The sequence below is a fragment of the Nicotiana tabacum genome, chromosome 8 (assembly GCF_000715075.1).
Source record: "Nicotiana tabacum cultivar K326 chromosome 8, ASM71507v2, whole genome shotgun sequence".
Lineage (NCBI taxonomy): Eukaryota > Viridiplantae > Streptophyta > Magnoliopsida > Solanales > Solanaceae > Nicotiana > Nicotiana tabacum.
This window is the reverse complement of record NC_134087.1, coordinates 2,654,654-2,667,187: the sequence shown is the minus strand read 5'-3', so window position 1 is coordinate 2,667,187 and position 12,534 is coordinate 2,654,654. Positions and strand designations below refer to the sequence as shown.

Here is a 12,534-nt window from a genome sequence, read left to right as displayed (position 1 = left end):
AAATTTAAAAACCGATCAAATTTGGTTTGGTTTTGGTTTTAATTAAAAAAACCGAACCAAACCGAATATAGGAGTAGCTATTTTAAATTTATTATTACACCTATATATATGTATACTTTTATACAAAGTTTTAAATTTTTTATAGTAAATATTAATCGTTTGCACTTTTAGTACAATTTTTTACCTTCACATTCTAATTTAATTGGTAGTTTTCCTTTGTTAAATGTAAGAATCTATTTCATGTTAAAAATAATATATTTTTAATTGAGTCCTTAAATTATTCATCACTATTTAATTCAATTATCATCAATATATCTTGGTAAATAATAGATTTCTCAAAGGGCAATTGATTTGATAGTGTTACATTAAAAATGTGGTCACCGAAATGTGTGTTTGGTAGTATATGTCTTATATTTAAGAAAAAACCGATAAATAACCAAAAAACCGACATAAACCGAATCGAGAAAAAACCAACTTAATTGGTTTGGTTCTAATATTTGAAAAACCGACTTACTTGGTTAGGTTTCTTTTTAGGGAAAAACCGATCCATGAACACCTCTACATGCCACAAATTTTTGTGAATGCTAATTTACCTGGTCAAGTATCAAATTGAAGCGATAACGTGTATTAATACCATGATTAAGTAGATAACATTAATGTACACACTAGAACGCAAGACTATTATTACCTTTTTCCATATTGCACCAATATAATCAGATAGTAACCTTAGGTCCTAATTTACTTGCATATGTATTGTTTAGTAAAAGTTGAACGCAACCCATTCGCAGCAAGAAAATAGTTACTTCAATACAAATTTAGATGTTCAAAAATGTAAAGAGCTGAACTTGTCTCAAGATAAAAGTGCTAAAACCAGATAATGAGAACAAAAAACTAAGCAAGCAACAATCTCAAAAAGGTCAAGCAGATCAACGGTAACGTCGGAGAGACAGAGTCTGGTTCCTTTTCCAGGTTCCCCTTCTTGATGGGCGATTTTTGTGGTAAAGATGTCCCTTTCCTCGGAGTCCCCTGTATTTCTTACCGGCTGAGGTGAGACCACGAAGTTCTCTATGCTTATGCACTGGGTTGCAGATCCAGTTGATCCTTGGATCATTGCGAATAGCAGCATGGGCGGCGTCAACCAATATAACCTCAAAGTACTTGTAAGTAGAATCCTACATTTGAGAAGCTTAAGATTACTGTTAATTCCCATTACTAAACCATGCCGTACAAATAGTATAAGCAAGCAATAAGAAACAAACTATAAATAACTCATTCCTCGAAGTAGAACCAATTACCAAGTGATGTTTGCATTTTAGAAAAATAAACAAAGTATAAACTAGCAATAAGAAACAAACTATAAATTACTCATTCCTCGAAGTAGAACCAATTACCAAGTGATGTTTGCATTTTAGGAAAAAAAAAACTAACCACCTCCTAAACCATTCTAGGATTTAACTCGTCAAGTTTAAAAGTTTGGTGTGCATCAAGAAACACAGTTGTTCGTGTTAATTAGAAATGAAATAACTTTACACTCTGGCATGTTAGAACATAAGAAATGCACTAAAAGTACAAGAAAATTAGTGAAAATAAAAACACAAACCTCATTAATCCAGTAAGAATTGAGGACTTTAAGACCAGCCAATTTCCTACCGGCACGCTCTTCAGCAACAGAGCGCTTGCTGCGCTGGAACTTCAGTTGGGTGACACCCTGGTTGGTGGGTTTACCATACACAATACCCTTGGGAACTGGCCTCTTCCTTCCACCACGTTTCACACGAACACGGTAGACCACATAGCCCTGGAAAGACAACAATCCCAATCATAACTTAGAAGAAATTCGGTACTATGGGAAATGACAAAGTGAAGTAACATGGTAAAAACAAAGACTTCTGCATTAGTACTGTTGCTCAAAAGAGTAACAGAAACAGAGTACTAAGAATATGGATTTCTGTTCTTTCTATCTAGGAACTGCACAGAAAGGATGAACAATAACATGGTCATACAGCCTTCAGAAGCAAACAATCAAAGATGTATGTATTTAGCATAACCAAGAACAAAAATAACATACAACAGTGAGAAAAATATAACTCAAGTCAAAGCCCTGTAACGATTAAAATACATTAAAAGTATGCATTTAACATAACCAAGAACTAAAATAAGATACAACAGTGAGACAAATATAACTCAACTTGAGTCAAAGCCCCCTAATGATTAAAATACATCAAACAGACCAGTATCAAATAGGGGTGGGCGTTCGGTACTTCGGTACAGTATTTAAGAATCTTGGTTCGGTACTTCTGTATTCGGTTTGTTAATTGTGCATACCAAATACCATACCGAAGTAGTTCGGCATGGTTCGTTATTATTTTGTTTGGTTCGGTACGGTTTCGGTACGTTTCTACTTTCCTTAACTGTGTATCTGTTTAACGACCCCCAAAAGATAATAAGACCATATAACCAAACCAATGTTAATGCTTCAACACTCTCGGCCAAAGAAACAACATTATATTCTTCGTTAATTATGAAATCATATTTTATCCTTTGTCGGGCCAAATTGTAAAATAAAAACATAAAAAGTAATATTTTCTCCACAAGTACCAGCAAAGAAATCGAGTAATAGAGTCAAATTGCCCAAAGTTTTTGCTCGGTTCTAGTTAGGAATTCCCTTTACACATGTTTGTTCAAATAATCCAAGAAATCGGGGAATGCTATATTTAATCTCAAATTAAAATGTTGATTATTACTCCAGCAATCTGATGTATGAATAAGTTTAAAATTTGTCATTTTATAAATATTCTAAAGGAAACGATCAAATTTTATTTCTAATGTGGTACTGTGTAAGAGAGGAATGAAGAGAGAGTTACACTGAGTCAGTTAAATGGAAAATAAGAGGAAAAGGAGTCGGCTGAAGATTGAACTCGTTGAAGTCTGTTTTGAGAAATATAAGAAAGTTAGAGTAAAAAATCTAAGGTAAAGAAATAAGACTTGGGTTGGGCACTACTTGGGCAACATGGGCTCCATTGGTCTCAATTTTTAGTTGGGCTACTCAAGTCTTAATCTATATAGTTATATTGTATACTTAAAAAGTGACCGCAATTCCAATACCCTAGAACCAAAGACCGAACCGAAGTACCGAAATATTAATTTATTAATACCGAAGAATGTACCAAATACCAAAGAACCTAAATCGAAATACCGAATTAATTAGGTCCGGTCCGGTTTTTCGGGATTTAGGATTTTATGCCCACCCCTAGTATCAAAAATTCAAACTTACTGTCACTGGAGAATAAAACAGCCAGACAGCCTTGACAAGCAAATTGGCAATCAGAGAAGTATGTATCACATATTACCAATAAATAAAGATACAACACTGAGATGAATATAACTAGACTAAATCATGGTAAAATATTAAACAGAAGAGTAACATAAAATCCAAACTTCCTTTTCATTGGACATCCAACTCACTATTTATGGACAAAAACATGCACAAGGCTAAAATATCAAGTCGCATTGTCAAGTAAATGATTATGACACAGCAGAAATGTACCTGCTTGGCTTTGTAGCCCAAGCGACGAGCCTTGTCAGGACGAGTAGGTCTAGTGACACGCACAATAGAAGGGAGCTGTCGGTACTCCCAGCACCTCACCCTTTGCAAGAACCTCATCACATCTGACTGCTTCTTCCTCCATAGCTCTGACACATACGTGTAAGCCCCTATATTTGCACCAAAACCAAACATCACATTCTATTCCAGTAATACCGATATCCATAAACCATCGATGTAACATTAAAAACCTCTACCTATCCAACTTTTACCGTAAAATATAAGACCAATTATATGTACACATGCATATCCTGAATGCTTTTTCTAATAATATTACATTTTTATCACAAAAATATATATAACTGACTGCGCGTGTACACATCCGTGTGTAAGTACACACATATGCGTATATGTATATATGTACGTATACATGCGTATGATTCAAATGCTAGATCTGCTTTATTCAGTCCAACAAATTATAGTGAAAATTCAGAGGTTCAACAAAATCATTAGAACAAAAAGGAACAACTGTCTGAGATTAATAGATGATTCAAAGTATAAACCTGTTCCAAACAAAAAGAAAAAATCTAAAGAAAATAAAAGATTATTCGCATTCAGCTAGATTTCCGACATGAATCAATTTAGCAAAGAGTACAATACAGAAGAGAGAGTTAGACGAACATACCCATTGAATCACTTCTGCTGCTCCTCTCCCTCTGTAGCTGCTCGGCGATGGCGACTAGGGTTTTTGAGTGAAGCGCATTATAAAAGGATTGTCATTACCCTCCTGGGCTATAGTCCTTCGGCCCATTGGCCCATTTAAAAACTGGCCCAAATCCCATTTTATCGAAGATTAGTGACTTGTATGGCCCGTTTGACCATGATTTTTGTTTCATTTTTTAACTTCAACTTGTCATTTGCAGAAATGTTAACAATAAAATACTTTTAATTATACGATACAATCAAACTGGCCTTGTTTGACAAGTGTTATTAGACCACCAAAGGATGTGGTGCAGTAGATGGAACTGCTCCTCCCTTAACCAGAGGTCTCGGGTTTGAGCTTTGGGTATGGAAAAATCCTTGGTAGGGAGCGCTCCCCCCGAATGGTGCCCTACGCGGCACGAATTTGAATATGGTCGGACTCCAATACGAGTACCGAACATCGGGTGGGAAACCAAATAAAAAAAAGAGACAAGTGTTACTGGTATTCTTCAATATTTAACACCAGAATTTAAAGAAAATTAGGTGAAAGCTAGAAAGTACTAAAGTCCTAAGATGTCTGGAGGCATCTTTTAGAACAATATTTATTAGAGATTTAAGAGTGTTGGAAGAGGAAAATTCAAGGAAATTAGTTTTTGGGGGACATTTACGTGGTGTACTTAGGCGACAAATGTTCATTTAGAAAAAAATAATTTTAAAATACAAAATAAATATGTATTTGTTATGAAACAATAAAATAAGAAGAATGAGTATTGCAAAGAAAAGTAGAGAGAGCGAATTCTTATTGATTCAAGATCAATTACAATGGAATAGAACCATCTATTTATAGCGGAAAAGTGACTTAGCCACAAAGTAACAAAACCTAGAATCTTTCTCAAATATAGACATTCACCTTAAATACAATTTTATTTATAACATTCCCCATTGAATGTCTATTCAACATATAATGTGCCTCGTTAAAACCTTAACTAAAATAAAACCCAGTGAAAAAAATTCTAGAGAAGAAAAAAGAGTACACATGTTTAGGAATACGCCTTTTGGTTGCCTCGTTAAAAACTTTACAAAAAAAACCATTAGGACAAAACCTTGTAAGGGAAAAAGAGTACAACGTGTATTAACTATCCCTAATGAGAGCATCAATTCACATCCTTGAGCCTTCTTCGCATTCCAATCTTGTGCACTAGCTTCTTGATGGTTGACGTTAGCAGAGATTTGACGAATAAAATAGACATATTAACTCCGATGAATATGTTGCACCTTGAAAATCCTCGCTATCACATTATCATGCTTATAGTTATAGGAAGATACATATGTGCGCAAATAGAACTTAGGATATGGTACTTCAGGATCAAGAATTGTATATGATTTAAGCGATTTAAATCCTTCAAGTATTGTCATATAAGTTAAGTCATATAATAGACTTTAATTAGATGCATATCGAGTTTTCATATCATGCTAGACAAATAAGATATCGAAAACTGATTGCACATATCATTGACTTTATACTTTCAAGTATTTGAACTACATGTCCAAAACAATAGATGTGCAGGCACACCAGGTTAGATAGGATTAGGAATGAGGTTATCCGCAACAAGGTGGGTGTGGCCCTCATTGAGGACAAAATATAGGAAGCGAAACTTAGGTGGTTTTGGGCATGTGAGGAGGAGGAGCATAAATGTCCCGGTGAGGAGGTATGAGAGGTTGACATTGGAGAGCCTACAGAGAGGTAGAGTGTCACGACCCGGATTTTTCACCCTCGGGAGTCGTGAAGGCGCCTACTCGTGAAAGCTAGGCAAGCCAACTATTAAGGTTCTACACATTAATGCATACCAAGACCACGACAAGTCCGGAGAAGGGATCTCGCCAATAACCGCTGAACTGGGCAGCCTACTGTGGTGGGGAAGCTGTGTCTACCCGTCAATCAGGACCTGTAACACGACATGCAGCGTCCACAAATAAAAAGGACGTCAGTACGAATAAAGTACTGAGTATGCAAGGCAGAAAAGCATAAGTATAAATAGTAATGTGAATAAGGATAGAGAATATACAACATGTAACATCTGGGTACCTCTGTGGGCTACTGACATGAAATGCATGATACAGACATATATATATATATAAACTTTTAAAACATACACCTCTGTGGGCATCATCATTATCATATCGTACCCGACCTCAAAGAGGACTCAGTAAAGACGTACCCTGCCATTATAAGGCCCCGTAGAATCGTACCCGGCCACGTGGAGCTTAGTAAAACCCAACTGATCAGTGGTTGTCCAATAGGTATCGTACCCGGCCGACTATAGCACAGCTCGGTAGAGTAAAATAGATACATATATATATTTATATATATATATATATATATATATATATATAATGCATGCTCGACTCATGGAATCACGTTCTAAACCTTTCAGAGTGACGTAAGGTCAGTATCCTCTATACACGTTATTAGGACTAAGTCTTTACTATGAACCTTATAAGAATCAGGTTGTACCAACAGCATTGATAACATAAGAATAAGAGAAGCAACATCAACATCAATTGTTCCATAAGAGGGGAAACAATGTAAGTACTGCTAGCTTCTAAGAGTAGAGTATCTTTGGAAGCTCGTTCATTACATTATATACAATTGGAGTCGTGCAAAAGAAGGAAAGGTATAGCTTCACATTACTTGTATATACATCCAAACCTCAAGTTATGCAAATGTCACGACTCATTAGTCTACAATAGGAGAAATGACACTATCGCTAACGTTTAAGCATCGTAACTATTATGTACCGACCACAACCTATTTTACGATGAAACGGATAGCACCTTACCTATTTATATGACTTACCACAAGTCAAAACAATCACCAAACAGCCCAAAAAAATCAATAATAATCATATTGAGCCTCCCAAAACAATCCACCAACCAACAACACTACTACCAAGCCTTTTGATATATATTTCACAAGTTCTAGCTTCAACAACTTAGACACAACTTGGATAATCTTAAATGCATATAGAGTAAGAGGTTCCTTACCTTTAAAAAGAAAGAACAACTCCAATTTGACCTTAATTTTCCACGAAATATCCCTCCAATGCTTCCACAAGAACAAGGAAGCGAAACTAGCAATCAATTAGGGGTTTTTGGCACTAGAATCACTTTAGAAGACTTGAAATCACCTAAGGTTGATATTAAAAACTTAAGAGAGTATTTACAGAACATAAACCACTTAAAACAACCTCCCACACGAGCTGGAACAATACAAAAATGAGCAATAACAAGAAGAACAAGAAACTTACTAGCGCCACGGGATTCCCGACACTTGATTTGTGTTGTTTGCCCTTTGTTTGGGTCTTGAATCTTGAGATAACCTTGAGAGGGTATTACTAGGGTTCTAAGGTCCGAATATACTAAAAATTAATGACTTAAAACGGGTTCTAGGCATATTATATATATCCATATCTCTTAAACCGACTATGTGGGACCCATAGAGAGGTGCTTGGTGCAGTCGTGCAAAAATGCGAATATCTCTCTACTCCAATATCGTGTCGACGAACGGTTGAATGAGTATGAAACTAGACTCATAGATCTTCAATTTTGTGGGTAGATCACCCAATAATTCAAAGTAAATTAGGATAAAAGCTTAGTAACATTTGACATAAAGTTTAAGTAAAATTATGAACGTAAGTTGCGATAACTTTTGTCGACTTTTATTTCATAACTCGTTTGACCTCAACACTTATGATACAGATATTATATAATTCAAATACCTTAAAACACAACCTCTTGAGTGTATTAAGCACCTCTAGATTTACCCGAAAATACGGCTGACAACATCCTTGATTCATTTAACTTCTAATACTTGTTAACCACTCTTATACACATTTGTATCATTTAAGACCTATAGGATTAACTTCTTATCATCTCAAAGATAATATCTTCTTGAATTTACTTTGATTAACTTACGACATAAACTAATATACATGAATATGGGTTGTAACACCCTCCCCCCTAGGAACATTCGTCCTCAAATGTAAGGATTTATGGGGAGTTCAAATTATCATGGATTCCAACGGAAATTTCCGGTTGATTTTCCCCTATAAAATGGTCACTAGCCAAACTTGCAAGCAGTTAAGCCCAATGTATAGCCTCACAAGGTTATATAAAGCATAATGGATATGTACATTATCTGTATATCACCATTTTGTATTAAGGAAGAGTATTCTCAAGATATTGCTTACCTCATAGAGTTGTTTCGCCTTCTAATGCGTCCTGCGTTCCCCTAGCATCCTCGTTATCTTTATTCTGGAACAGGTAAGGGTATTTAGACTTCATCTCCTCTTCAACTTCCCATGTCATTTCTTCCATATTCTTGTTCCTCCACAATACTTTGACGGAAGCTACATCATTTGTTCTCAGCTTGCGGACTTGTCGATCTAATATAGCCACTAACACTTCTTCATATGATAGATCCTCTGTAACTTGTACATCTTTGATAGAGACGACTCGAGAAGGGTCTCCAATAAATTTCCTCAACATAGATACATGGAATACCGGATGGACAAATTCCAATTCGGATGGCATTTCTAACTCATAAGCAACATGTCCAATTCGTCGAAGAATTTTATATGGACTGATATATCGTGGACTTAACTTACCCTTCTTCCCAAAACGCCTAACACCCTTCATCGGCAAGATCCTCAGGAAAACCCAATCACCAACCTCAAACTCCAGATCATGACGTCATACATCGGAATAAGACTTTTGCCTGCTTTACGACGTTCTAAGTCGTTCTTGTATCACTTTCACATTCTTAATGGCTTGGTGAATTAAATCTGGCCCATATAACTCTGTTTCACCGACTTGAAACCATCCAATTGGTGATCTATATCTTCTCCTATACAGTGCTTCGTACGGAGCCATTTTAATACTGGAATGGTAGCTATTATTGTAGGCAAATTCTATGAGTGGTAGATGGTCATCCCAATTCCCTTTGAAATCTAGAACACATTCTCGTAGCCTATCTTCAAGTGTCTGAATGGTACGTTCAGCCTGTCTGTTAGTCTACGGATGGAATAAAGTGCTAAGATTCACTTATGTGCCTAAACCATTCTGAAAAGACCTCCAAAAGTTAGCCGTAAATTAAGCTCCTCAGTCTGATATAATAGATACCGGCACACCATGAAGCCTAACAATCTCCTTGATATACAGCTTCGCATAATCTTCAGTCGTGTAAGTTGTCTTAATTGGCAGAAAATGGGCACATTTTATAAGTCGATCAACTATTACCTAGATGAGGTCAAATTTATGATAAGAGCAAGGTAATCCAATAATAAAGTCCATACTAATCACCTCTTATTTCCATGTCGGAATCTCTATATTCTGAAGCAATCCACCAGGTTTCTGATGTTCAATCTTTACTTGTTGACAATTAGGACAGCGGGCTACAAATTCTGCAATAGACTTCATGTTATCCCACCAATATTGCTCCTTAACATCATGATACATCTTTGTTGAACCGGGATGAATGGAATATTGGGATTCATGAATCTCAATCATAATCTTCTCTCGTAACCTTGCCACATTAGGTACACATAATCGGCCCTGGTATTGTAGTGCCCCATCTTCTCTGATCTCGAAAGTTGTAATCTTACACTGCTAAATGCCCTCTCTCAATCTTACTAATGTAGGATCTTCATATTGACGTGTTTTTACCTCAGCTACCAAAGATGATTTTGCTGTATTCTGTACAGTAACACCTCCGTCATTAGAGTCTAACACTCTGATTCTCATATTGGCTAGATGATGAAGCTCTTTAGTCAACCCCCATCTACCTGCCTCAATATGTACCAAACTTCCCGTTGACTTACGGTTGAGAGCGTATGCCACATTATTGGCTTTACCGGGATGATATAATATCTCGACGTCGTAGTCTTTCAATAATTCAAGTCACCTATGCTGCCTCAAATTCAACTCCTTCTACTTGAAGATGTATTGCAAACTCTTGTGATATGTGTAAATGTCAACATGGATGCCGTATAAGTAGTGTCGCCATATCTTCAAAGCATATATTAGTGCAGCCAATTCGAAATCATGGGTTGGATAAATCTTTTCATGCTTCTTCAATTGTCTTGATGCATAAGCAATCACCTTCCCACGCTGCATCAATTTGCACCCCAAACTTATACTTGAGGTATCACAATATACCATATAACCTTTTTTTTTAGGGAGAGTGAGCACTGGCGCGGATGTCAATCGATTCTTTAGCTCCTAAAAACTACGTCCACAAGTGTTCAGACCACTGGAACTTGGTAGCTTTCTGTGTTAACTTAGTCAATGGTACTGATATAGAGGAAAACCCTTCTATAAACCGCCTATAATATCCTGCTAGCTCCAGGAAGCTGTGGACTTCTGACGGTGTTGTAGGTCTCAGCCAATTCTTCACTGCACCGATCTTCTGAGTGTCAACACTAATACCCTCATCAGATATCACATGACCAAGGAATGCTACTGAGTTCAGTCAGAATTCACATTTAGAGAGCGTAGCATATAACTTACGATCCTGAAGCATCTATAATACTATCCGCAAGTGGCCCGCATGTTCCGCCTCCGAACGAGAATACACCAGAATGTCATCAATAAATACGATAACAAACACATCAAGAAAGGGCCTGAATACAGTATCCATGAGATCCATAAAAGCTGCTAGGGCATTTATCAGCCCGAACGACATCACCAAGAACTTAAAGTGCCCATATCTTGTCTAGAAGGTGGTCTTTGGAATATCCTTCTCCTTAACCCTCACCTAATGATATCCTGAACGTAAGTCAATCTTGGAGAAATACTTGGCACCTTGGAGTTGTTCAAAAAGGTCGTCAATCCTTGGAAATGGATACTTGTTCTTTATAGTAAACTTATTCAACTATCGATAATCGATACACATCATTAACGACCCGTCTTTCTTCCGCACAAACAAAATTGGCGCACCCCAAGGTGAAGTGCTAGGCCTAATGAAGCCCTTATCCAGCAAGTCATTCAAATGCGCCTTCAATTCTCGCAACTCTGCCTGGGAGTTCATCTGGGAAAACATCTGGAAATTCATTGACCACGAGGATTGATTGTATAGTAGGCGGTTTCGCCTCCGTATCCCTAACGTGAACGAGATGAGAAATGTAACCTTTTGAGATCATCTTCCTTGCCTTAAGATAGAAAATAAACCTACCTTCAGCGTAGCAGTGTTCCCACTCCATTCAATGACGGGTTCACCAGGAAACTGAAACCTAACCATCTTCGTATGACAGTCAACATTTGCATAGCATGAGGCTAACCAGTCCATTCCCATTATCACATCAAAATCAACCATTTCTACCTCAAATAAATTCACCGAGGTTTGACGACTACAAATCATCACAATGCAACCTCTATATACCTTTCTAGCAATCATAGAATCTCCTATCGGAGTAGATACCGCAAGTTGTTTACTTATCAGTTCAGATTCAACGACAAACTTATTAGCCACAAAGGGTGTAACATATGATAATGTAGATCCCAGATCAATCAGCGCATACACATCGTAAGAAAACATAGACAATATACCTGTAATAACATCTGGAGATGACTCGAGATCCTGTCGACCTACTAGAGCATAGGTTCGATTTTGAGCACCACTCGAACTCGGCACTGCACCTCTACCCCTACCACGACCTGTCGACTACTGAAAACCCAGTGCTGGAGGTTGAACTGATGAGGAAGAACCAGACACAGATCCAGTCGGCTGAGCCATACCACCACCTCCTCTGTTAGGTCAATCCTGCATCATATTGCCAGGCTGTCCGCAAGAATAACACGCATCAGGACCTCGACGGCACAGTCTAAAGTGGGCCTTGCCTCATTGATCACAACGTGGTGTTGGAGGTCTTGTCTGACTAGTATCCCTATGATATTGCAAGCCCGGTGCCCGCAAATTCTAACCTGGACCAGAATAGGTAAATTGATCATATCGAGGCCTCTGAAACTGTGGAGGAGCACTTGCTATAGGTGCCGCCTAACTCCTCAAAGATTGGGGCCTGACACTACCTCTTAAATCATCATAATACCCTGCAAATCTCGCCTTATTATGTTAGCCCCTATCCTGCTCCCTATCTGCCTTTTCCTGGCGCTTACGATCCTCTAGTGTCTGGGCATAAGCCTGAATACGGGAAATATCCAATGCCCTCTACTAAAGAGGTTGTCGTGCACTCATTTATCATATGTGGTCCCAACCAATTCACAAACAATTG

General features: G+C 37.5%; 1 protein-coding gene across 1 annotated transcript; it reads right to left on the bottom strand.

Annotated features, from left to right (window-relative positions):
• Window positions 1-756: 756 nt before the first annotated feature.
• LOC107765511 (large ribosomal subunit protein eL15-like) lies at window positions 757-4,348 on the bottom strand. The gene is made up of 4 exons (XM_016584170.2): window positions 4,230-4,348; window positions 3,548-3,714; window positions 1,601-1,798; window positions 757-1,172 (listed from the first exon to the last, which is right to left on the bottom strand). Exons 1-4 carry the CDS (start codon window positions 4,231-4,233, stop codon window positions 927-929), a joined length of 615 nt encoding a protein of 204 aa, XP_016439656.1. The 5' UTR covers window positions 4,234-4,348; the 3' UTR covers window positions 757-926.
• Between the last annotated feature and the right edge of the window lie 8,186 nt (window positions 4,349-12,534).